The following is a 27,706-nucleotide window of genomic DNA, read 5'->3' on the forward strand; positions in this document are numbered from 1 at the left end:
CGGTCAACCCCCTTCCCTTCGCTCGGTTAGGGTGGGACGTCCCACAGTTAACTCTGTGTATCCAACTCACGTGGATCTTTCCAGCAAAAACTTTTAACTAAGTTCATGTTTGAACTTTACTGTAGGCACGTGACAATTAACTTTATCATCTCAGTGTTAGACATTACTTTGTTTAATAGTTTAGAAAAAATCATGATGCTCTGTATCATAACATTTTAATGCTAAAAAAGACTAAAAACTATATTTTTAAGAAACTTAACTGCTTCCAATTGGAGCAAACACAGGACAGCATAACAGGCCAGATCATAATTTGTGCCTGATCTGCAAAAACTCTCCCTTCCAGCTACGTATTACTGAATTAAGCTTCATGTCAGATCATGTAGGTCAGAAAGAAAGACTGAATAACAAAGAAAACTGGTTTGGGTTTGTCTGCTTGGATTTGCCTTTTACTCTTTTGTTAAAACTAAAAAATCCCCAAAAGGTATTAGTTAGACTAAAGTTTAAAGCAAGCACTGATTAGGCAAAATTACTGATATAAATTTCCTTATTTCCTTACAATGTAGAATAAAAAAAAAAAAAATACATTTTAAAAAGCCACAATAAAGGCCTATATGAAACTGTACTTGTTTTATTTAAGGGAAAGATCAAATTTATTTATAATTTTATAATCTGTTGCTACGTTGACACAATATTTGATACGAAATTCCCATGTGTTATTATACACTATTATATTTGTGCTTTTATCATCTTTGTTTCATCAAAGAGGAAGCAAAATGACCTGGACTAGAAACATCTCTGGTGTTCGGTTAACTAAGGTCAAATGAGCTAACGATTTTCTACATTGAATCTCTGTCAAACACTTACATTTGTGATTCAGTCCTAAGTAAACACATGTATGATCCTTAAGAGCATTTATATGATCTGATAATGCACATATAATCTATGGTGGCTGACTGCAAATGTAGCATGCATTTCAGATGGGCAGCACTTTTTTTTCTTTTTGGACAGAGAGTGTCAAATGGTTGAATCTGCTTAAAAAAAAAAAAAAAAATCCAGTCTGAAATTCCAGGGGCCCATCCCACTGTCTCTTAGTTTTGTGTGTCCTGACCAGCAGACTAAACCAATCACGCCTATCGTTTCATTCCACCCATGAGACATCTGCCTAAATTCACAGTCACAGAGGTTCACTCTGCTATAGATTGCTAATGTCTGTACTTCTGAGTGTACAGAGCAGTAAGGAGAGAAACATCTGGATGAGACAACGCTGGAAAAAAATAGTTTCTCTGCAACGTGGCATTTTCCATTCTGGCCTCTGCAGACACTGAAAGCAGGGCCACGGAGGAGGTGTAATTATTCTATGCACTGCAGACGTGGCGCTGTCTGTGGGATCTGAGAAGATCACAAAGGATCACTGACTCCCTGAAGTTTATAACAGGAGTTGAAACACATTTCAAATTAAAACACTAAAATCTATTACAAATAATATAAAATATAGCAAAATATTGAATGCACAAAAGAAACAAAGCCTATATGTGTGTGTGTGCATGTGTGTATTCAGTATATATATATATATATATAGTAGAATTATAAAATGTTTTTGAAAACATTTCTGATATTTTTCTTATATTTTTAGTATTATCATAATTTTTTTTTTTTTTTTACAGTTTTACTCTTAAGTAATAATTTGTGTTTGGAAAATGTGTCAAAATATTGCATCACAAATGCTGGCTCTTGATTTATTTTGAAAGAAACCCTCTTTGGTTGGTTTACGGGAAACACCTCTCATGGGGCCTGACTGAAAATAGCTGGATTCTGAATTACACACCAGACGGTGGGATTTCGACCACCATTTCCTCAATAAAGTTCCACAGGCTCTTCAAAGATTCACATCCTTTATGGAACAAGGTCTCTTTTCATACTAGTTCCTGTTTAGACTTTATATAAACTGAATCAGCAAGTAATATCAACACTGGACATGAATATATCATCACACATTAGTTTACTGTACATCTACACAGGAGGATGTGTGCATAAATCATATGCTTTATAGAGCAGGTGGCTTTTATTTAACCCTGAAATATAATTAAAACTGAGTCCAGCATACGGTATTATGTAACTTATAACATCAGCAAGTAAAGCAATACGTTTTCATCCTCAAAAAAAAAAAAGTTGTGATGGCAAGTACATGACAGAATGTGTTTGGCAAGAGAAACCTCTCTTTGTCATTACGTCGACTGAAAGGAGCCCACACAAACTGAATGTGTCTTTTCACAGTGAACCATCTCATTGTCTCAAGAGCTGCTCTGTCATTTGGAAATGGACCCCTTCATCTTTGCCAGTGTGGCTACTGTGTAAACTGCTGCCACAAAACACACACACACACACACACACACTATTTAGGACATCCAGGTGCATAATATTATAGATACTGCAAACACTGAACCCAGATTCAGTCTAGATGTAAACAGTGGTTTTTGCTAATTAACTCAAATTCCTTGATTTGAAACTTAAAACCTCTACACAAAACTACTCACAACTGCAAGATATATGAATATGGCTGTCTGCCTGCAAACAACACATTGTCAAGGTATTGCATATTTAAATAAGGGCTAATGTACAGCCATTCTGTTATTATCGCCAAAATAAACCCTGGTTATAGCAAGCCTTTTTGAATTGTAATCATTCCCATGATATGAATCTTTGATATCAACAATTCAAATTTCACTGTCATAATTCTTGATGTCTGGAATGCAATTTTAACTATACTAACAATGGGAATTCTTGATATCAGGTATTGATTTTTTACTAGTACAAATCATAATTCTTGATATAAGAAATGGATTTTCATTAGTAATAATGGGAATTCTTGATATCAGAATTGATTTTTTTAAAAGTAAAAATGTGAATTCTTGATATCAGCAATGACATCAGCACTCAATACATGCAAAGGTATTACATATTTCAAATTCTGCTGTTTAAAATGCAATTACAGATCAAGAATTACAATATCAAGAGTTACGTTTTTTACTAGTTGAAATTTAAGTTTGATTTCTGTGAGTGATATCAAGTAAAAATGTAATTCCTGATATAAAGCTTTATCACGTTAACTAGTGAAAATTGAATTGTTCACATCAAAAATTATCATCCTGGGAATGACTTAAAGTAAAAACAGCTTGCCATAGCCAGCAGTGATCAGGACCTTTACATGAAACAGATGCAGTTCACGTCAAATAACTTCAAAGCTTCCAAAAAGAAAAACATAAGCAGCATATTTTGGGGTGAAATTGCATGTGGCAATATATATATGTATATGTGTGTGTATATATATGTAGATAGAAAGATAGATAGATAAATATAGATATATAGATATAGATATATAGCTGTGTTTGTATGAAGCAAGAGAGACATAAAAGTAATACCGGTTTCAGTTACCCGGATTAGGTCCACAAATTAAGTTGCAAAATCAAGTATTTATTTATTTAATGCTATGCTTTTGTATCTCCATAAACTATGGTTTGCAATAGGCAGATTAAAGTTTCAGTGATGCTGCAAATCTATCTGTGTAGGATTAGATGTAATCTGTGACTATAAAGTGGCCATTTTATCCAACAGTGAAGACATGTCGAGGTGTTAAAAAAAACCGTGTCATGGAGAGACACTTCCTCTGTATCCCTTATTTCCTTTTCTCCACAGATGAATTGGACAGATAGACGTGGAGAGAAAACATCTGGGCATCGATTCAGGAAGACAATAATGGGAAGCCGACAGATGGAGCAAATGGTGAGCGCGTTATGATTGTGCGCTGGACTAACTGGATCAGAATGCAGCGGTGCAGTGTGGGCGTGAGATGCTGTCAGCCGATGGGGTTGTTAGTGGTTGGTCCAGATCTGCTGCTGAAGGTGACCTGCATGGTGACGTGTACAATAAAGACTAGATGAAGCCCAGTCCAGGTTGTACTTAAACTGATAAAAATGACACACGCACATGAAGGGCTTGGATAACATCTAGCTGTCACCAAATAAAATAACATCCTTGATCAAATATCATCCTTGACATTGAGTTACAGGGTGATTTTCATATGTAGACATCTTAAATTCATAGCTGTGAGCATTAGCTCAGACTTGGGGCTTTTTACTTTGTGCTTAACCCTGGGTTATCATCATTCAAAACCCCACTTTTAATAGTATGTTCAGACTTGTTATTTAAAAAAGGGTTAGCAGTAGCACCGCTTTTTAACCGGGGTTTGAGGAGAAAAGTTTCAAATGGTAAAGGAAAACGTGAATTGGAGTGAAGAAGAGACCGTTTCTTTCTTACCTTTATAATCCTAAATGTCCATTCTTGAAAAGTTGATAGTACATTCAGTATAGTGCTGCATTCATCCAATCAATGACACTAGTTATGTTTCTATCCACCTATTTTTATGCAAATTTTGGGATATTGCATTAAAAAAAAAACACTGGAAGAAAATGGCAAGATGCGCATACATTTTATAAATGTGCATAAAACAAGTAATTTTTGTAATGTGCATTGTAATGTGCTCAACTGAGTTAGATATAAAAATATCTACCATGGAAACACATTTAATGAAACATTTCCTCAATGTGCATCAAAAACTCATGTGATTGCGTAACTGAACTAACCAGGGGTGCCAGTAACTCGCTGCTTAATCACCATAGTATGATGCATGGTTAAAGAAACTAACTAGCTAGTCACAACCGTTTCCTGAACATTGTCCCGTTTCCTCGTTTGAACCACATTGGTTCAATAATATAGGACAGTCGTTAATGACGTCGTGCAGGTGGTGAAGTAATAACTTATACTACTTCATTGATTAGTCATCTCCGAGATGCTGCTGTAACCAACATGGCAGCTGATGACTGCTGTATTATTTTTTGTTCCTTGTCATTTTGCTTTATTTGATGTTTGATTCATCACGGTTTCCCTCTTATGCATTCATGCATATGCACACTCTTCAAAAACTGCTGGGCTTATTGAGGACATGCTAAAACATAATGTTATAAATACTTAATTAGAATGGAAGATGTAGGTTGTACTGCATGTTAGCTTGCTTATTGTGCCCAAAAGCATGATTTATTTCAGTCCACGTGTCTTAATAACAAGAAACTATGCTTCCAACAACAGGTGGAGATGCTGTTTGCAGATGTTTGTGTGAACTATGGTTTTAGGTAACACCGAATCGTTGAACTATGTTGGTAACGATGGAACTTGTAACTATAGTTGACTAACGATGCTTTTGGAAAACACACCCCAGGACACTGATATCATCACACACGTCTCAAATGTTGTTAGTCATTCTTAAATGCCTAAGCTGTAGTCTGTCATCAAAATGATTTGGTATAATTACCTCCCAGAACTGTCTCACTTGATTGTGTTCCCAAATATCAGGCATCCGCCTCCAAACGCAAGATAAGATGACAGCATTTGTTACAGTGTTTTATCTGCATGCTCTGAGGCTCAAGTCATTTATTCTGTAGAAAAAGAGCCACAGGCTTCCCCGCTTGCCGCATTTTTATTATTGGTACTTTGCACCATTTCCCTAGGAAGTGACAATCTTATTCTGTGGAACACAGGGAATAGAGACAGTTCTTTGTTCACAAATGTTTTATGCGACATTCTAATTTTGTGCAAAAGTTAAATTTGCAAATTTGGATGGAAACAAAGAATGTTAACCCAGGGTTTAGGAAAGTACAGTGTGAAACCCAGGGTTATCCAGAATTGTTAACCCCGTATGAGCAGTTTGAAACATGAAGCACAATAATTCAGCATTCTGGTTACTAGGGTTTAGAATGAGCAAGGGTTAACTTTTTCAAGTGTGAAAAGCCCTTGATTCAAGCTAATTTAGCAAGAAGCAAATCTGGGATCTAAAATATAATTATAACTGAAAAGAAAGAACCTCGTAAAAAAGTCAAAACAAAGAACAATAGAAAAATGCAAAAACACGAGAACGTTCACTAGACTTTTGGATCCCGCATTATATTTAAGATAGAAATGAAATGACTTCAATTAGAGAGATTAAAACTTTCAGGCCAAGAACTGCAAAATGATCAGTCCTAATTTTCCCTTTTTTCATTTTTCTTCCTTTTTTTAATTTTCTCTCCAAATGTGTGAACAACACTTTTATCATCTCAACGCAGCTCATTTTTAATCAGTTATTTTTAAAATGACATTCCTGAAGGCCAGTTATTCCGTAATAATCCCCACAAGGAGCATTCGATACAGAAGACATTTAAAACATTTGACAGCGCCGATGACACGAATATTAAGAGTGGAAATATGATCTCATAAAAACGTCCTTGTGTTGCCACCTCAGCAGCTTTCTTCTGAAATCTGAATAGAATGGATAATCCATAGAGTCTTCCTACTAAACATCATTTAAAGGCAGAAATTAAAGCGGCATTTAATCAACCCCCAGTGTTCATAATTAGATTCAGTTTTGGTTCCATCTGTTAAGCTTTTTAATAGCTAATTTAGCACTTAACCAATAACTGCAAACCTTTTATAATTTACTCATGGACTATATAAATTGAGGGCAATAGTTTTATTTTTACATAGTTTTATTTTTGCACACTGCAAAAAAAAATAAAAATCTGATTGCTCGTCACTAAACTCAACCCTCCACCACTGCTCTCAAATTATTTTGAGCTCAATGAATAAATAAAGAAAATGACTGAATAAAGAAATAAATTAATATGTGACTCAAAAGTTGTTTATTTCTTATTTTTGAAAATGCTGGCATTTGTTGAGAAGACTGTACATTAATTAGAAAAAGGTGTGCTGTACTGCTGTGCTTCTGCTATATTGGATGCTTCTTGCCTTGATGAATGCATGATTACACTTGTCTCTACCTGCATGGTATCTCACTCTAGTCACGTCTTCCAGGCTCAAAATCTTGAGAAAGGAAGGAATTCTTTTTCAATGCCCCAAGTGGCATTTTTCAGAAGATTTTGTCCTCTGCAAAAAAAAAAAAAAAAAGTACTGTTTTCAGAAGCACCAAAGTGAAAAGTTCGAATATTCTATAGAGCAGCAGTTGTTTGAGACTGGTTTTGGCCAGGACTCAGTTTACTGAGTGGATGCTGAGTCCTGAAACAGTAGCAGTTCATTTGTGAAGGTGTTGGTGAAGCCGTGTTTGAGCCTGTCACCAAATGGTTGTGTCTGAACATGATACTTTTGTGTGTAAGTTGTATATATCATATTTAAGTACAACCCCAATTCCAGAGAAATCAAGAATATGTGATTTGTTAATTCTCTTTAACTTTTATTTAATTGACAATAGTACAAAGAAAAGATTTCCAAAGTTTTTACTGACCAACGTAAATGTATTTTGTAAACATGAACAAATGTAGTTTTTGACAGCTGCAACACATTCCAAAAACGTTGGGACAGGAACAGAAACCTGAAGCAGGTGAATTGGTAATAGGTCAGGGTATCATGTTTGGGTATAAAAGGAGCATTTCAGTCTTTGCAAGCAAAGCTGTATCATGGCTTTGTGCCAAATTTCATGAGAGAAGTGTCAAACAAATCAAAAATCAAAAAAAAAAAAAAGAAGGTCTTTCACCAAGTACATGTACTGTACATACTATTGTGAAAAGATTCAGGGAATCCAGAGAAATCACAGTACAGGCTGAGGCAGGAAACCTCAGCTGAATGTGCTTGACCTTTGAGCCCTCAGATGGCATTGCATAAGAAACCGTCATGCTGTGGTGTTAAATATAGCCACATGGGCTCAGGAGTACTTCAGAAAACCACTGTCATTTACCACAGTCTGCTGCTAGATCAAGAAATGCAACTTGAATCTCTGTACTCAAGGAGAAAGCTATACATCAATTCTATGCAGCGATGCTGCCGGGTTCTCCGGGCCAGAGCTCATCTCAGATAGTCAAAAAGACAGTAAAAATGTGTGCTGTACTCAGACGAGTCCACATTTCAACTTGTTTCTGGGAAAAATGGATTTCGAGTTCTCAAAGACCAAAGGGACCATCCAGACTTTCATTAGTGACAGAAGCAAAAGCAAACGTCTGTCATGGTATGGGGGTGCAGCAGAGCAAACAGCATGGGTGACTAGAATATGTGAGACAGGGAGGCATATACTGGGATTATACAGAGACATATACTGTCATCAAGATGATGTCTTTCATGGGAAGTCCATGGTTATTGTATCAAGACAATGCCAGGTCTCATTCTGCATGTGGTACTGTACAACAGCGTGATTTCGTAGAGATGTAGACAAAGTGAAATTGCTAGACTGGCCAGCAGATCTGTCTCCTATTGAAAATGTATGGCTCATCATGAAAAGGAGAATCAGACAACAACAATCACAGACTGCTGAGCATCTGAAGTCTTGTGCCAGATTGGACCAAAATTTTACTTGCAGAACTTTAACAATTAGTGTCTTTAATTCCAAAACAATGAAACATTGTAATTAAAAGGACCGTTGATGTGACACAGTGTTAAACATGTCTCTGTCCCAACTTTTTTGGAGTGTGTTGCAGCCATCAAAATCAAAATTTGTTCATATTAACAAAATACATTTACATTGGTCAGTGAAAACTTTGGAAATCTTGTCTTTGTACTTTTGTCAATTAAATAAAAGAGAATGAACAAATCACAGATTCTTGATTTTATTGCATTTTACAAAATGTCCCAACTTCTCTGGAATTAGGCTTACATTTCTGAATTTCACTGAAATTCTTTGAATTTTATTGATCATGTCTGGAGCAAATTGCTCTTGCAGTAGATTTAGGAACTGTACTTTACATGTTTATGAGTTTAAACTCGCGTCTGATATCAACACTCTGTGAAAGTACTGAAAAATTTGTGCTTTAGATGACCATTAGAGCAGACTAGAAAAATATGTTTAATGTTTATTTTCTACAGTCTGTCCTGAGAAAGAATCTAACAGTAATTTTGAATCTGGCTGCCCTGCTGGCTGGTCAGCTGAGGACACTCAGGCCTAAGCAGTGGCCTTCAATAGTGCATTTACAAATCAACTTTCATTTAAGGCAAAAAACAAACAAAATCTTTCCAGTATGAAAGGATTTTATTTATTTTTTTTTACTGAAAAACATTCCAAAATATGTTAAATTAGCCAATTAAAAACATTATGTATTTTAAGCCATAAAATGTATTTCTCAGTCATAAAATGTATGTAATTATTTAAACATAGCCTATATGTTATTTCAAATGTATAATATTCTTATTGTTCTTGTTTTTTATCATGACTGAAGAAAAAATGTTTTTATTTCATATAAGTAAAAAAATTAGCTACTGCATGTATAGTTACTCCCTTTCATCCTTATTAAAAGAATATGCTGCTAGCAGTTTTTAAAAACTGAACAAGGATACATTTACTCCAATGCAGTGAGCACGAAGTCCTCATATTACAGTATGGAGCAGCAGACATATTGTGTGTGGTGATTTCTATCTGCAGAACATGATGATGCAAACAGACATGTCTATGGTAAATACGGCTGACTTTATTCTTCATCTTTCCATCATTTAAGGCTGTCTGAGAACTGCTGTCAAGTTTACATTTTCTGTGGCAGCTCCACAGTGCCTACTGTATAAGAAGTCAGTGTGAATTGCTGTTACATTTTACTTAAGTGATTTGACATATTTATAAATTTAACATCTATTTTATTTTGCAACTCAGAAGTAAGCTATGGCTATTTTCTTCTGATGCATTAGTGCTAGAATAAAAACAGTGCAGTGAATGGTAAATCTATATGTGCTACAAAACCATATGCAGTGTTACGGAAAGTTATTTTTTAAAGTAATGCATTACAATATTACGCTACTCCCTAAAAAGTAACTAAATGTGTTACTTAGTTACCTTTAATGGAAAGTAATATGTTACATTACTTTTTCTCATCTGGTCTGGGCTTACTTGTATGTTTTTAATATAAAACAGTTCTATTTTCGGCAAATGTAAAAGCCCTTTCACACCCTTTCAGCGATAAGTTAACATTATACCCAACAGCCCACATAGCTAAGTCACAAAAGTGAAAAGCAAAACATTACATTATGATTAAAGTTAAAGACTTTAAAGAAACAAGCTTTTATTTCATCTTAACTTAAAAACAAACACCCAGAAACGATCACAGTGATAACTTGCTAATGGCCTGTATTTGTGATCTGCAGCATCACACTGAAAACAGTCAGTCTCTTACAGTGATTCATTAATTCAAAGAAACAAATGGGCTTGAGACAAAGTTCCTGCATAGCAATCAAGGATTTACCCTGAACTGCAGATTTGTGTGGTGATGCTTCATTTGTCATGCAAAGAGAAGGAAAAATGAGTACCGGCTCTTTGTTCAAAAAAGAGGTCAGTAATGCATACTTCTATCCTCGTTGCATGCAAGGGATTTCCTTGCCTTTCACTGACTTATCCAGCCGCTATAGATCTTCTTGATACTTGTTACAGTTGCTTTGGCGTCTCCCGTCACTACACACGGCATTCCTTGCATTTTATCTTTTCACTAGCCAACTCCAGGCAACAAAAGATCGATTGTGTTGACATCACAGCACCATGAGGGAGCTTCCATCTCAGTTTCCATCACTTAAAACCAGGCAAGCTTTGAAAAGAATGGCAGAAGACAGTTCTACTCTTGTCTTTTGGTTATTGTTGACTGATATGTAACTGCAACATTGCTGCATTCTGTCCAGACTGGCATCTATTCTTGGAGTTAAATATTGTTTCATCAGTAAATAAATGTATATATTTTATATACAGTACAGTTGATAAAATTCATCTAGGTGCTTGAAGGGTCCCTCATGACAGTTGTTTACCCCTGACGATGGCCTTGGTTCAGTACAGCTGCATTGCCTGTCAGCATGTCCCGTGCTTTTATAGGCTACTCCCTTAGCAATTATACCAGCTAGAACAATAGAAGACAAGCCGCTGATGCACTCTTTCAGATTCTGTTCAGGGAAGAACCTGTTCTACATCAGTGACAACAATACACTCATCTTTATTTTGAGGATCTGTGTTCCACACACTAGACGGAGCTGATAATACACAAAAATATGCTTTGGACATATTGGTATCTAGCATACACCCATATCTAAAGTACAGCAGTTTCCACAGTCATTTGTACTTCAATGGAACTTTGTCCCTTGAGCTGCTTATTGTCATACTTTCTTATTAGGCAGCAGCTTGATGACTGCTTAACAGCATTTTGTGAAACAGCTCATATGGCTCTTCTTTGTCGGATATATACAGTGGTGTGAAAAAGTGTTGGCCCCCTTCCTGATTTTTTATTTTTTTGCATGTTTGTCACACTAATGTTTCAGATCATCAAACTAATTTAAATATTAAATCAAAGATGACACAAGTAAACAAAATAAACAAACTATTTTGTTTCTCATCTGTTTATGAATTTCTTAAGATCGTGGAATGATGTGTTGCTCTTTAAACATGATTTACTTTGTCAGACAGGATCTATTTAAGTGATTTCTTGATTCAACAGGTCTGGCAGTAATCAGGCCTGGGTTTGGCTAGTGAAATTCAACTCAGCTTTCTAAAATAATGTGGTTAATCACAGTTCTTTCATGATTTAATTTTTCACGTAGGACCAGGTAGGTTTGGACAGCTTTTTTCCCTTAATAAATGAAATCATCATTTAAAAACTGCATTTTGTGTTTACTTGCATTATCTTGGTGTAATATTAAAATTTGTTTGATGATCTGAATCTTTTAAGTGTGACAAATATGCAAAAAAATTAAAAATCAGGAAGGGGGCCAACACTTTTTCACACCACTGTATATGTGCAATGCTAACAAATTTCTGAGAAAAAATTTAATTATGCATTATAAACTTTGTTTGAAAACTAAAATTTACATAGTGTTTAAATGTCCCTCCCACATTTAAATGTGTTAAGTACACTTAAAATATACAAAAGTGCATTACAATGTACAGCAGTAATGATATTAGTATATACATACATTACATTAATATATATATACATATCTCCCACCCAACAAGGGTCACTGGCCTGAAAAAGCATGCAGATATCAGATTTAAAGAATGCTGCATGGTGAAATGGTTTTGTTTTATTGACAGGGTAACATTGCCCCCTACTGGTGAACTGAGGGCAATTAAAAATATAAGCCCAGTTCAATGATGTTTGCTTAAAAAAATAAAAATGTGATTTTAAGCTGTAACCAGATATATTACTTGAAAACTTGAAAATGCCATGTATATTTAAATTTAGCTTATAATCTATGTGTCTGGTATCACAAGTATATATATACACATATACATAAGATATTTGAATTAACTGAAATAAAATATAAGAAACATTTATATTACTCAAACTAAAATGAACAGAAATTTAAAATTAATTCAAAATATTAATAATAACAATAATAGTAACAATAACTAAAACAAAACTGGTAATAGACAAACACTCACACAGATTTACTTCCCTCTCAGTGAATACAGGAACCTTTATTTTAACATCTAGACACTTATACAATTACAAGTATGTGTGGCATGAAAACAACCACATTATAAACGATTAGATTTCAACATTCTCATAATACAGACTATATATAAATCAGCCTGGTAGCTGCTCTTCATGATGCTCTGGTGAACAGATTTCCTTCAGTGGTCCCAAAGATATGTAATAATTCATCTGATGAGCGATGTACGGTCCAATGAGGGAGTCCCACTTCATAATCTTCAAAGCAGCACGATTCTGACCTATTAAAACATGTTTCAATGAACCAAAGTAGAGCTGAACAAGTCCACTTTAGGTAATCTCAAATGCAATATTTATGTGTTGCAGAAACATCACCGTGATCAGAATAACAGTGACAATAAAAGAAAAAACTTAAAAGCACTAGAGCTTCACTAGCTGCAAGAAAGAAGTGACCATGCACTCATAAAAACAAATATATCCAGGTATATTAAGAGTATTACAATATACAAAAGCAGAGATAACACTTGATTTGAGAATTAACAGGAGGATGAAAACTGATAATAAAACCATCATGTGACATAAAAAACTACAACTTTGGACTTTCAAGTAAGTCTTGTCTGATCACAAGACTGAAAACTTCAGGGCTTGTTTTCAATGCTGTGATCATAAAGAAACCTGATTTGCATGTCAAACACTATTATTGAATGGAAAGATATTTCTATACCAGTTAGACCAGCTACCACCAACCTCATTTTAAATGACTTTAACATAATGCCTCAGTTAATATTTCTGTCCACCACACAATCGATAGTACTTTGCAATGAACAAAAGCATGCATTTGAATTTCAAGCATCTGCTTCTCACCTTAAGAGTTTTTAAAGTATAATATTTCATTTTGGACCGATGTAGGTCACAGCTTTGCCAGTCTTTTTCAGTGTTTCCAGAAGGACATCCGTGTCTTTGTCTGACTCAATGAACACCTTCTTGTTGGGCAGATCAATGTCAAACTTGACATCTGTTGAGAAACACAACTGAACTATGAACTATGTTCCCACATGACAAAGCAGCACTACTTAAACAAGAGAGAAATTAAGTTGCATTCTGATGTATTTAACCAAAGTAGTTCCACAAATATAACAAATTACAGGTTTGAAATAGTTTGGGAGGTAAATAAACACAGTGCAGTGCTCTTACAGCAATGAAATCTGAAATATTCAAAAGCATACCCAGCTTTTTAAGCACTCGAGTGACCGCACCAGAGCATCCCTCACATGTCATGTCAACAAAAAACTCGTGAGTCTGTCATGAGAAAAGAAAACATCTTTGATTAAGTTCTATACGAGAATCAATCACCATTCACCAGCTAGCTACAAAGCTACGTGTCTGAGGACTTATGCTAAATAAAAAGTGATTTTGGATGTCCACAAATCAGGAAGCACCATATAAACAGATCTTTATGAGTTACATTTTAAATTAAATGTGAAATTACCGTCATGATCGATCAGATTGTCGCTGCAAGCTCAAGTCTAAACACTCGCTTTTGCTGGACTGTCGCTGTGCAGTCAGATGACGCGCTGTTTAGTTTAGGGATCATCACTAAATTACTACTACTTTCTTACAAAGCGGGCGTTTGAATTGAACCACTAAGTATACGTACATATATTCCCTCAAAGTTCGCATATAGTGAGAGACTGTGCTATACTAGTTCATGTTTGTTGTACGAGTCAATGAGTTATTTCTGGATAAATGTACAAGCGTTTTAAACACACATAATACTTCATTTTTAGACGCTCCCTTATTTCGAAGCGCCCCCTTCCGGTATAAAATGAAATAATAAATTGAAATAAAATAAAAATAGTAGGGATAAAAAAAAATTAAATGTAATATAAAAATAAAGTAAAATCTAAAATAAAATAAATATGGTTTGAAGCATTTCCATATCGAATGTTACAGTAGATTCTCTCGCGACATTGTTTTAACTTTTTTTTTTTCAAAGCCGCAACATGGCATGTGAATTAAATTTAAAAGCTTTTCATTTTTAAAAACAGAAACACACAATCATTAGTCTAGTTTGTTGGTTTGCTGTGCATCCAGCAGCAGAAGTGAAATCAGCTGACCGGCCCGCTGTTGATGGTCATGTGACAAGAGGACGCGGATCCGAATCCGAGCGAATAAACGCAATCTCAGAGGAGAGCGGTTTCAAATCATAGCATGTCCGCTTATCTGTACGCTTCTGTGCTGTTATAGCATATACCGCTTCAGATGTGGACTTCATGATGTTAGTATAGTAGATCGTTTATAATACATCGTTTAACTGTGCTGACGGTAAGTACACATCTGTCACTTCATGTAGCACGACATTAGCATACAGCACAGTTGTGATAGCATTGACTGTTGAAGGCTAAAGGATATATCACTGGATATTTATGAAATTCTTACTATTTATGTGTTTACTCTTGTCGTGAACGAGACCGTAAATGAAAATAGTCTGGGTGTTCACCTGGTAGAATACAGTGTACAGTAAATGTGGCTCTTCTGCACTATATTTACCTAGATATACTTGCGGTATGTGTACATTAAGCTTTCATTTGCTAACAATATTAGTTTAGGTGAACTAACAATGTACAATATACTTGAACAAAAATGGTTAAATTAGTTAATACACTAATTGAATGAACTAACGAACATTTATATTATTACTATCATTTACAAATATTAATAAATGTTTTAAGAAATATGTTATTCACTTTTAGGTCATGCTAGCTAGTACATGTTTTAATCTCAAATTGGATCTCATTGCGCAATGTTACAATACCTGCTGTTCAAATAGTTACAACTAAGAAAATGAGTTACAAAGATGTTCTGTGTTTTTTTGTATTGCTTTAAAGATCCCCTAACTACTTTGTTGATTAAGACTTCTGTGTAACCTGTCTATTAAATGTACGTCAGTAACAAGTGAACTGCATGGTCATGAAAGACACTTATTTTCCCATTGATCTGTTTTTGTATTGATTTGACTTTTATATACCTAGACATTAAGTAGTCAATAGGAAATGTGTTCAAGGCAAAGCAGTGGCCACTCCAAAGTCAAACATTGATTTTAGATTTGACTGCACTGAATATAGCTGCTTTGCATTATCATATGATAGCATGGTTGTTAATGCGCACCTATCTGTAGCAAAAGAATTAGGCTTTATTTTTTAACTTGAAACATTTACAGCTTCAGGTTGTAATTCTATTGTGTGATGGTTGAGTTAGCTACATATTTGTAAAAGCCGTGTCTGCTTGTTGTTGTGTTTTAATGTCAGTTAGCTTTCACTGTTCAGTGGCTGAATGAGTTTGCTGAATTGTCTCGTAAGGTTCTGCTCACGTGTGGTTTGGAATGATTTCAAATAGTTGTGACATCTTTTTGACTGGTGTATTTCACCCTCGTATTACCACGCTGTCTTCACCATTACAAAACAGTTTATATAGAGTTTGCAGCTTTCATAAAAAGCATATTTGACAAAACATTAATAAACATTTTCTCTGCATGCGTAATAATACAAACGGTGGCTGTGAGTGATACAGTAGTTCATTTGAGCTGCCCTGTGAAATTCTCACAGCCATATTACAGTGTCAGATATAACTAATGTTGATTGCGTACTATCATTTGGCATATTTGAAATCCTCGTATTGTTTTTAGCCCCAACAGACGATGGAGAATATAATGACGCAGAAAGGGCATATTGTGCGTCATTGGTGTGTTCTGGGTGGGCTATTAACTCTGTTCATTTGTCTGTGATCACAGAGCCTGTAGATGCAGCGTCTCCGCAGGGAAGCTTTTGATCAGTGAAGCTATCAGTGGCAAATTACACCCCACCAAAGCAAGCATGGCCTCTGATATCAACTATCAGGATGGTAAACCAATGTCCTTTGCATTATGTGACACTGATTGTAATCTTTATTTTATTTTATTTTATTTATTTTTTGTCTAAGCTTAAAAAAAAAAAAAAAAAACTTTTATTCAGCAAGGACACATTACATAGATCAAAAGGACAGTAATGACATTTATAATGTTGCAAAAGCTTTCTGTTTCAAATAAATGTTATTCTTTTGAACTTTCAATTCATCAACGTGTCCATAATTTATTAAACTGCACAACTATTTTCAGAACTGATAACAATTAATATTTCTTGAGCTGCAAATAGTATATTAGAATGATTTCTGCAGGATCATGTGAGACTGAAGCTGGGTTGTTTTAGTATCATTGGCATTCTATTTTTTTATTTATTATTATTTGAATTAGTTTTTATTTGTATTTTTTACTATTTATTTTAATTTAAATCTTTCTTTCTTTCTTTAAATTAAATGTGTCTCGTTAACTATAATAACCCTGCACTGAAGACTGGAGTAATGATGCTGAAAATTCTGCTTTACCATCATAGGAATAAATTGCATTTTAAAATATATTACAATAGAAATCAGCTATTTGAAATTGTAATAATATTTCACAGTTTTTAGTGTATTTGTGATCAAAGCTTTGATGACCATAAGAGACTTCTTTCATAAACATTAAGAAATCTTACACACCCCAAACGTTTTTGATTGTTCAGTGTTTAAGATCATGTTAAAGCTATATTTGTGTGTTGGTTCAAGGCCCAGACCGTTCTAGAAGAGATGAGAGCCCCGCCGAAGATGAGCCCATCCATTCACCCAGTTCCCTACGACAGACAGAATATGAACGAATCGGAGGAAGAACAGGATCCTCGTAAGCACTGTCATCTTCACCTATTAAAACTTTCATGTTCTTAGACTTATTTTAATTTTGTGTTAATTTGTTTTTTTCTTTAGGTTTTCTCAGACTATAATTCATTTACTTAAAGGAAATATTGGTACGGGACTCCTCGGGTTGCCTCTGGCTGTCAAGAATGCAGGGCTCGTGGTAGGACAGAAAATTTAATTTGAAGATGAATGCTCATTATATTATATTTTTAACTGTTCTGACCTTGTGTTCTGGTTGCCTTTTATAAAATCGTGTATCATTGCATCAAAATGTGTATAGTTGCACATACGCTTCTCTCTGAGCTTTATCTTGTTGTTGTCATCGTGGCAGCTGTATGTACTTATCTGAACATGATCTACTTATGTCAACATCATGTCAGCCTTTCATTTTCATTTCTCTCACGTTTCTCGTAAGTCTTATGATTTTTAAGAACTTCCACACCTAGCACACCTTTTGGTTTTTGAAGAGACAATGCAGTGGTTGTTCATGTGTGTTGCAGCTGTCAGGTGATGTAACGCTCACAGGAGCAGCACATGCAGTACATGCGTTCACGAATAAAAAGAGACAACCTAGTCAGTGTGCAGAATTTACACTTGCCAAGTGCAAGTCAAAAATCAAGTAAATATAATGTTGACTTGTTACAGAGTTTAAAGAAACAAAAAAGAATAATTAATTAATAACATTTATTTTACATTTTAAATAATTTAAATAATTTCATATTCTGTTCCCAAGATTTTTTTCCTGCCATTCAAATGTTCAGGGTTATGTTTTTATAAATAAGTCCTTCATGCTTTCCAAGGCTGCATTTATTTGATCAAAAATACAATAAAAAACAGTAAAATTGTGTAATATTATTACTATTTAAAATGACTTTTTTTTTTTTTTTTTTTAATATATCTTAAAATGTAATTTATTCCTGAGATCAAAGCTGAATTTTCTGCATCATTACTCCTGTCTTCAGTGTTACGTGATCCTTCAGAAATCATTCTAATATGCTGATTTGCTGCTCAAGAAAAATATGCTGCTTCATATTTTTTGTGGAATCCATGCTACTTTTTTTCTGGGGTTCTTTGAATAGAAAGCTCAAAAGAAAAACATTGATTTGAAATAGAAATATTTTGTGACATTATAAATGTTTTTATTGTAACTTCAGATTAAATCAGTGTGTCCTTCTTGCTGGATAATCTATTAATTTCTTAAAAAATATCTAACTCACCCCAAACTTTTGAACAGAAGTCCATTTAGATTTTTTTTTTTTTTTATATATAGTTTTTTTTTTTTCTTTCCATTTTAATGCACCAAATCAAATCATGGCTTTGATCGAATGGAAGAGTAATAGCATACCCTTTCTCAAAAATCTGCTTTATTTGGGGCCTCATTCATGTCTATAGCACAAACTAAGTTCGGAACTAAATTTATGGTTATTCTTTAAAGTAGGGCTGTGCAATTAATCGCATGCAATTGTCCGTTCTATGTAATATCGCGTTCAAAATCACATTCGATTTTGAACGCGATATTGCACAGCTTGTCAGTGAACTAAGGCTCTGTGTATTAAATGCGGCTCCATCTGAGAGCAGATGATGGCAATTTAATGCTAATTACGGAACCGGCTTGCACCGAGATGCATGTGACCATCGCATGCAATTAATTGCACAGCCCTAGTTTCAAGCCTTAACAATCACTAGCATCTGAAGTTTTTTTTTTGTGGTCTTCTTTGCAAGCAACAAATTGCTGAGCGACGTCTTTCTTGGACTTCTCTTTGCGTGTGTGACACAGCTGCACCATTAAGGCGTGCTTGTGTCATGGCACTGCCGAGCTGTGTTTTCAGCCTCTGCAGACCACTAAAACCTCTCAGCATCAGCTGAGGACACAGGAACTACAAGACACAATCTGACAAGTGTTTCCAGCGGATCACAGATGCCAGACGTGTAGACACGTCCCTGAAGGATGCTTTCTGCTTCACTGCCAGACTTGAATATCACGCTTTGACCTTTTTGTCAGTTGCTTTGTGCAGTTTACAGATGTAGTTGCACCCCATTGTTACTATTCCTTATCACATAAAACCCTTCCTCACAAATTGGAAATGCAATAACCTGTCAGTAATGACATTCATAATGTTATAATGTTTATAAAATCATCCTAAAACGAGTTTCCACAAAAATATTAAGCAGCACAACTGTTTTCAACAATGATAATAATCAGAAGTGTTTCTTGAGCAGCAAATCAGTATATTAGAATGATTTCTGAAGGATTGCGTGACTCTGAAGACTGGAGTATAGATGCGAAAATTCAGCTTTGATCACAGGAATAAATTGGATCAGTTGAAATCAGCAGAAGAGCCGTGACCAACTGTGTTAACATGTTGAGTGCCATGTTAAGGCACTAAACCTCAGACTGTTCCTGGTGGGCTGTATTTGAAATTCATGTTGTTTAAAATGCTTTACCCAAATGTTCTAGTTGATTAAACATGCTTTATCAATAGTTTGTTACTCTCCGTCTCTTCTCATTTTTCAGGTGGGGCCTATAAGTCTTCTGGCTATGGGAATCGTGGCTGTTCATTGCATGAACCTCCTTGTGAAATGTGCACATCATCTAAGTGCAAAGTGAGAATAAACAGCTTGATTATTTTTAGAAATGCTGCCCCTCATGTTCTTGACAAGTTTTTTGACATCTAAGATTTGTTTTGTTTTCTGTCATGGCAAATTTTAGTGTCATTTCCCTTTATAGTTACAGTGAGATTTTATCCATCTACCCATGGTCTAATAATTACATTTATGTGTTTTTTAACCTTTTTAGTAGGAAATTATTAGTAGGGTAAATACTTGTGTTTCTGTCATGCAGTTGACTGTTGAATTGCACACGTTTCTATCTGTTTTTCTAAATGAAATGTTGTCTATATTTAGGATGGGCAAGCCCTTTCTTTCCTACGGAGATGCAGTGGCGTATGGCATGGAGAACGTGTCGTGGCTGAGCAGACACTCTTTGTGGGGAAGGTACAGTAACTGAAACTCTGTGTTTCACTGCTTACAGGGCAGTTTTTAAAATCAGCACTATGTTAAAGTTAACTTGTGTTTGTGCTGTTCTCACTATAATCTTTAACCATTTGTCACATGACTCTCTCAGCACCTGATCTCTGTGCAACCTTACTGTTTCTCATCTTGCACATGATAGCACACATACATAGATGTTATTGTAAGAGTTTTTGCTCGTCTGTGGTATGAAATGTTTCTTGTCATATGTTAAAAATTCATTTTATAATATTATATATTAAAGGAAACCACGCATTTTAAGATGTTTGCATGCAATAATTAAGACACTGTGCTTTCCAATTGGGGTTTTTCTTGTCTAGTAGATGTACACTACTAATTAAAAGTTTGGGGGCGGTGAGATTTTTTAAAGTCTTTTGATCACCAAGGCTGTGTTTATTTGATTAAAAATACAAGTATTGTGAAAATTTAATTTAAAATAACTGTTTATTTGAATGCATTTTAAAATGTAATTTATTCCTGTTTCAAAGCTATATTATTAGTCTCTATAGTCACAAGAAATCATTCTTGTATGCTGATTTGCTGCTCAAGAAACATATTATTATTATTAATGTTGAAAACCGCTTGCTGCTGCATATTTTTGATGAAACTGTTATTCTTTGAGTAGAAAGTTCAAAAGAACAGCATTTATTTGAAATATAAATGTATTTAATGTCACTTTTGATCAGTTTGATACATCCTTGATGAATAAAAGTATTAATTTCTTTAAAAGGAAAATCTTACTGACATATAGATTTGTTTCGGTGTTTGTTTTTTGGTTTTCAGGCGTGTGGTGAATCTGTTCCTCAACATAACCCAGCTGGGTTTCTGCTGTGTTTACTTTGTGTTCCTCAGCGACAATGTCAAACAGGTGAGAGAGCTTTAAATAATGAAGAAGAGACTTTTTTTCAGATTTGAATAAAGGTTTTGTCCACATTAAAATAATAATCTTCAGAATCGCACAGTATAATGTCCTTTATTGTCATATTATTAAAAAAATAAGAAAGCAGAGAAAACAGTAGTGTTCATGTAGGCCAACTGGCAGAACATGTGAATTCACAGTGAAATTATAAACTTTAAAAACTTAATATATTGTTCTTTTTGGATCAAAAAGCTTTTCCCAAAATTTCTTTGTTGACCACAAGAGGGCAGCATTGCTTTTCAGTTCACTTGATTAAAAAGAGGTGCTTCCTTTCTATAATCTGAATTTACAAATGGAAAATTCTTCTTTTATATTGTTAAAGGATCGTTGTTACTGCCATAAAATAATCTTTCCATTGACTTGCACATTGTAGGTGGTTGAGACTGCAAACGGGACGACCGTGAACTGTCACAACAACGAAACGGCAGTGATTGTCCCCAGCTACGACTCTCGCCTCTACATGCTCTTCTTCCTGCCCTTTATCATCGTGTTGGTGTTTATCCGCAACCTCAAGTACTTGGCCCCGCTGTCGTTTGTGGCAAACATTTCCATGTGTATCAGCCTGGTCCTCATATACTACTACTGTCTGACGGTAAGACACGTTAAACACACAACACACACTTAATACGGTGAAAATATATCAGTGTCATATATGATACATACTTAGTCCACAATACAACATCCTGGGTGGACCAAAAAGTATTTGAACACTTAAGCCACATTATGTATGAATGTGTTAAAAAATATTACAATAACACAAATATTAAACCAAGTGTTGTTTATTTTAAACACGTGTATATAGCCCAGATACACTTTTCAAGCAGAATGTTTGAAAAAGTTTGTTAGGTTTGAAACAATAGATACTTTGCTCCAAGCAATCCTTGGGACCAAGGCCTCTCCCCGGGGCTGCTGATTGAGTCTCAGATGTTATGGATGAAGAGTTAAGTGTCAATGACAGGTTTCAGGGTTGTTTTTTAGAACACATTTCGTATTGAACAGCTTAAAATGCCTTGAATCAGACCCTGCGTCTGTAATCAGCATTGCAGCTACTGAGAAACAAGCAAGCAGGTAAAACATTTTTTCAGGAAGGAAAGAAAATTTGTCATGGTGGAAACAGCTTGGCTAGAGAGAGTTTGGAAAACTTTTTTTTTTGTAAAGAGCCAAGGGTTCAAATGCTTGCATCTTGAACATCATACAATCACTGTAAATTTATACTGCGACTTAAAGACACGATTCATTTGTGTAACATTTGTGCTCCAAAAATTGTTTACTTAAAATCTGATTTATACAGTGTGTCACAAAAGTCTGAGAATTATTTTATCAGGGAATATAACCATTTTGTTTACAGTATATAATTAATAAGAAATATTTAAGACAACAACTGTCTAACTATAGTGTAAAAAAGTTTGGGGTCAGTAAGTTGCGTGGTTTTTTTTTTTTTTTGTAAGAACGAAATTAAACCTTTTATATATCAAGGATGCAGTAAAGACTTTTATAATTTTACAAATATTTCTATTTCAAATAAATGCTGTTCTATTCAACTCTCCATTCATCAGTAAATCCTGAAAAAAAGTATCATGGTTTGCACAAAAATATGAAGCAGCACAATTGCTTTCAACATTGATAATCAGAAATGTTTCTTGAGCAGTAAATCAGCATATTAGAATGATTTCGGAAGGATCGTGACACTGAAGACTGAAAATTCAGCCTTGCATCACAGAAATAAATTACATTTTAAAACATTCAAATAGAAAACAACTCTTTTAAACAATAGTAATTTTTTTTTTTTTTTAATTTTGATAAATTAAATGCAACAGAAAAAAGAGAAAATGTTAAATATTCATTGTCTCAGACTTTTTGAACTCCACAATACATTCATGTAAACCTTTTTTTTTTTTTTTTTCTTTTTGAAATGTTCACTGTGTCACAGACTGTCAGACGTTCTTTTCTATTCTTGCTTTGCCTTGTCAGAATATTCCATACCCTATCAACCTCCCGCTGGCAGGAAGAGGAGTTGACTATCCTCTCTTCTTTGGAACAGCAATTTTCGCCTTTGAGGGAATTGGAGTTGTAAGTTTTTCTTTTGCTCTGATATTATGTTTGTCACTACAGAAATATTATTCAAGTGAAAAAAGTTCAATTCTAAAAGGTGTCATACTCGATCTTCATCAGGTGCTACCACTTGAGAATAAGATGCAGAATCCCAGAAACTTCACCACGGTCCTGTATATTGGCATGGGCATCGTCACCACCCTCTACATCACCCTGGGCACCATCGGCTACATTGGCTTCGGAGAGCATATTCGAGGCAGCATCACATTGAATTTACCGTTGTGCTGGTGAGTGCCAGGGGATCTTTAAAGGTGACCAGTTATGCCCCTTTATACAAGATGTAAAGTAAATCTCTGATATCCAGAGTGTGTATGTGACGTTTTAGCTTAATACCCCACAGGTTATTTTTTTTTTATAGCTTGTTAAAGTTGCCTCTTTTAGGGTATGAGCCAAAACGCGCTGTTTTTGTGTTTGTCCCCTTAAATGCAAATGAGCTGGTTCTCCTGGCCCCCTTTCAGAAGAGGGCGGAGCATCAAGAGCTCATACTCCGGTAATAACGGCAACAACAAACAATCTCACACACTGAAAATGCCAGAAACTCTCAAGCAGTCGACTTCACATTGCTTTCATATGCAGTTTTTAACTACTGCATTCCTATTTACGATCATTCTGGAAGCAGGTGAAGGCAGCATCAGTGAAAACAGGCAGAGACAATGGTAGCTTTAGCAACATTAGCTTTATGGAGTGCCAAGAAGCTCTCTCAGAAAGGTTTTGGGAAAACAAAATATCACGCGCTTGCTTTGTCTGCAGCTGGCGTTCGTGCACAAAGCATTGGTATTGATCCTTCTTTCAGAATCAACTTTTGGGAAAATTCAGCATTGAAATGACCCTCGTTTGTGAGGCAGTCTGGCGTAAAATGATTGTCGCAATCATACAGGAATTTCGGGACATTTCCTTCGAAAATAATACTTAACCACAGTGTCCTCAGCAGCTTAGATGGAGGGAGGTTGTGTTTATGCTAATAGGGCAGGAGCGGGGATTTCTCCATACGGTGACGTGTACATAGGGAGAATCTGGAATTGTTCTGAGAGACTGTTTATGATGTGTTGGGATTATAAAAAAAAATAAATAAAGAGTGAGTGGATTTTTACCATTATAGGTTGGTTGTTTCACACACAACTGTGTTCAAACACCTTATAAAAGTGATTTTTGCATAATAGGTCCCCTTTAATGTTTATTGTTTTCTAGTCCCACTTTATATATTTATTAAGACATTACAAAAACATAATACACAAAAGCTATTCTGATTTTTAGGATTGACATGAGTCTAATATCAATGCACTACAAACCTGAGAAACACTTGTTGTAGTTCCATTACCCATATTCCCCAAGGGGATTAAAAATGGATTAACAAAGAGTATCTCGAAAATTATTTGAGCACATGTTGACAATTAATTTTTCCTCAGTTTATTATTTCCCAGATCTATTAAAAGTCAAAACAACAACAAAAAATAAATACGTGTGTATGTGTGTGTGTGTGTGTGTGTATATATATATATATATATATATATATATATATATATATATATATATATATATATATATATAATATAATATAATATATATATATATATATATATATATATATATATATATATATATACACATACATACATACATACATACATACACACATACACATATTTATTTATTTTTAATAAATGTGACACTGAAGACTGGAGTAATGATGCTGAAAATTCAGCTTTGCCATCACAGAAATGAAGAACATTAAGTTATTTTAAACTGTAATATTTTCACAATATTACTTTTTTTTTTCTTTTTTTTCTTACTGTTTTACTGAAGACTGGAGTAATGATGTTGAAAATTCAGCTTTGCATAAATTACATATTGAAATAAATAAACATGAAAAATATTTTCAATTGTAATAATATTTCACAATATTAATGTTTTACTGTATTTTGCTAAATGAATAACAAAACCGTTTTTTAACAGTGTAAGTGATAAAAGTGTACAATAATATACAAAAAAAATGTCATTATTAAAGTAATTGATTATGGATTATGATTATTAATGATAATAAATTATATATATATATATTTTTTAAATATTCATATGTATTTTTTGTACCAAAACTGTTCACACCAAGTCTAGCCTAGTCTTTCAAAAAAAAAAAAAAAAGATTTTGTTAGTTTCTACCAAAAACTCAGACTTGCTGGGAAATTGAAGGCAGCTGATTTCAGATGGTTTGAGGCTTATTCACATCAGGTGAATACAAAGCAAACATTTTCAACAGGTCACTGAGCCCAGGTGACAAAAAAGCTGACTGAAACTACTTAGAAACCGGGAACAGACCCAAATACACCCATTGACATCTCTGTTCCCTGCTGACAAACTCCGGTGCAGAGGAGAAGCTGTGGACTCAATGCAAAATCGCAGAAGTGTCAGTCTTGTGTTTCTATTAGCAGCAGTTTAGTGATTGATGTGTCACTCCAGAGACAATGCTCTTTCATGATTATTGAATATATCAGAGATACTTTTACGATGCTTTCATTTGTTATTACACTTCTCATATTTTACATTTCCTCCTGATTATAAAGACTAGGGCGGATTATTATATGATCAATTCGACATCAGTGTCTAATGTCTGTCTGCTCTGTAGGTTATATCAGACCGTGAAGCTGCTTTACTCTTTTGGGATCTACATAACTTATGCGCTGCAGTTCTACGTGTCAGCAGAGATCCTGATCCCACCGGCGGTGGCGCGCTGTGGTCCTAGATGGGCGTTGATGGTGGACCTCAGCATCCGCGTGGCTCTCGTATGCCTCACATGTAAGTCATGCTGCAACACAACACCTTAAAGAGTTAGTTCACCCAAAAATGAAAATTTGCCCATGTTTTACTCACCCTCAAAGTATCCTAGGTGTATATGACTTTCTTCATTCAGATGAACCAATCAGAGTTATATTAAAAAATTATCCTTGCTCTTCCAAGCGTTAGAATGGGAGTAGGCGGGTGTTTTTGTTCCAACAGTCCAAAAGTAGTCAAAGCACATCCATCCATAATAAAAAGTGCTTCACACTAGGAGTGCAACAGATCGTAGATGATCTGCGATCCGTACGGACCAGACCCACGGTTCGGCACGCATGTGATTCACGGGTTAACTGTTAAGTTTAACCATCACAGAGTGAAAGTTTATCATTTGCATGTGTTTTGTCTTGCCAATTTACCCATTCAAACAATTTTAAACCATTAAGTAAAAGAGAACACATGCTGTTGTTTTTTGGGGGGGGGGGGTTTCACACAGATTGATTCCTCTTTCACTTCTCTTTGAAAGGAAACATACACACAAAGTTATGTTTAAATACCCGTTTTGGCTAGTAAACACAGTCGATTATGTCTTAAGTGAACCGAAACAGCTGAGAAAGAAACCGGAAGCGTGTCAGTATTAGGTAGACTACGTGCATTTGGTCTTAAAGAGACAGCAGCCTATAAATACCTGCAGTGAAGAGCAATATTGTGTTTTTTTTTACAATTAATTATTACATTTCTGCACCTGAATACTAGTGTTACTGTCTTTATTAGTAACTTTGTTGTATTCATCCATGCTTGTAATTTGTGTAATTGTTCTTGTTTTGTTACTGACTTTATTAGTTCAGCTAGTAGTTTTTGCTGTGGTAGAGTAAGCTTTCAGTAATAAATGAAAAGCAAACTCTTTTTTTTTTTTTTTTGGCTGATCCAAAAAATGATCCGATCCGTCACTCAAAATCCGTAATATGATCTGAACCGTGAGTTTTGTGATCCGTTGCACCACTACACGGCTCCGGGGGGTGAATAAAAGCCTGCTGTAGTGAATCAATGCGTTTTTGTAAGAAAAAATATCCATATTTAAAACGTTATAAATGTAACGTCTATAATTAGTGACCAACACGGAGAGACAGCAAAACAAAATTCTGGTCACGAATTAGAAGCACAAAACAAGGATTTGTAAAGAAAAATGTCAGGATTTGGATATAAGCCAAGAGGAGGCTGGTTTTCCTTTGGTAAAGTAAGGAAACTTTGCTTCCTTTGCTCCTGTAAACAAACTCGCGAGACTAGTATCTCTCACAGGCACGTGCACGACGCATACATCTTGCGTCATCCGACGGAACGCTTCTGCATACGACAGTTAGTGGAAGTGAGAGAAAAGTGCTTATAATATTTTAAATATGGATATTTTTCTTACAAAAACGTATCGATTTGCTACAGGAGGCCTTTATTCACCCAACGGAGCTGTGTGAGGCACATTTTATTATGGATGGATGCGCTTTATTTGACTACTTTTGGACTATTGAACAAAAACACCCGCCTACTCCCATTCTAACGCTTGGAAGAGCAAGGATCATTTTTAATATAACTCTGATTGGATTCGTCTGAAAGACGAAAGTCATATATACCCAGGATGCCTTGAGGGTGAGTAAAACATGGGCTAATTTTCATTTTT

The 27,706-nt window shown here is 35.0% G+C and overlaps 2 protein-coding genes across 2 annotated transcripts in view; one reads left to right on the plus strand and one right to left on the minus strand.

Moving 5' to 3' along the window:
- Nucleotides 1-12,445: 12,445 nt before the first annotated feature.
- On the minus strand, nucleotides 12,446-14,130 carry atox1 (antioxidant 1 copper chaperone). Its single transcript, XM_058798194.1, has 4 exons — nucleotides 13,930-14,130; nucleotides 13,667-13,739; nucleotides 13,305-13,455; nucleotides 12,446-12,721 (listed from the first exon to the last, which is right to left on the minus strand). The coding sequence occupies exons 1-3, from the start codon at nucleotides 13,933-13,935 to the stop codon at nucleotides 13,331-13,333; spliced, it is 204 nt and encodes a 67-aa protein (XP_058654177.1). The 5' UTR covers nucleotides 13,936-14,130; the 3' UTR covers nucleotides 12,446-12,721; nucleotides 13,305-13,330.
- Nucleotides 14,131-14,567: 437 nt separating this feature from the next.
- The window catches only part of slc36a1 (solute carrier family 36 member 1), a 40,984-nt gene continuing 27,845 nt past the window's right edge, over nucleotides 14,568-27,706 (plus strand). The window contains exons 1-11 of the mRNA XM_058798193.1: nucleotides 14,568-14,765; nucleotides 16,231-16,340; nucleotides 17,079-17,190; nucleotides 17,274-17,364; nucleotides 19,720-19,808; nucleotides 20,109-20,198; nucleotides 21,018-21,102; nucleotides 21,527-21,745; nucleotides 23,125-23,223; nucleotides 23,326-23,492; nucleotides 25,886-26,055. Coding sequence (XP_058654176.1) covers nucleotides 16,313-16,340; nucleotides 17,079-17,190; nucleotides 17,274-17,364; nucleotides 19,720-19,808; nucleotides 20,109-20,198; nucleotides 21,018-21,102; nucleotides 21,527-21,745; nucleotides 23,125-23,223; nucleotides 23,326-23,492; nucleotides 25,886-26,055 — 1,150 coding nt within the window. The 5' untranslated portion in view covers nucleotides 14,568-14,765; nucleotides 16,231-16,312. The remainder of the gene's footprint in view (nucleotides 14,766-16,230; nucleotides 16,341-17,078; nucleotides 17,191-17,273; nucleotides 17,365-19,719; nucleotides 19,809-20,108; nucleotides 20,199-21,017; nucleotides 21,103-21,526; nucleotides 21,746-23,124; nucleotides 23,224-23,325; nucleotides 23,493-25,885; nucleotides 26,056-27,706) is intronic.

Source organism: Onychostoma macrolepis, chromosome 14 (genome assembly GCF_012432095.1).
Source record: "Onychostoma macrolepis isolate SWU-2019 chromosome 14, ASM1243209v1, whole genome shotgun sequence".
Taxonomy (NCBI): domain Eukaryota; kingdom Metazoa; phylum Chordata; class Actinopteri; order Cypriniformes; family Cyprinidae; genus Onychostoma; species Onychostoma macrolepis.

Excerpts from the sequence above, each read along its gene's own strand:
- atox1 (XM_058798194.1), bottom strand. Across the intron at positions 13,456-13,666 it reads TCGAGTGCTTAAAAAGCTGG|ATGTCAAGTTTGACATTGAT; the intron begins GTATGCTTTTGA and ends GTTTCTCAACAG.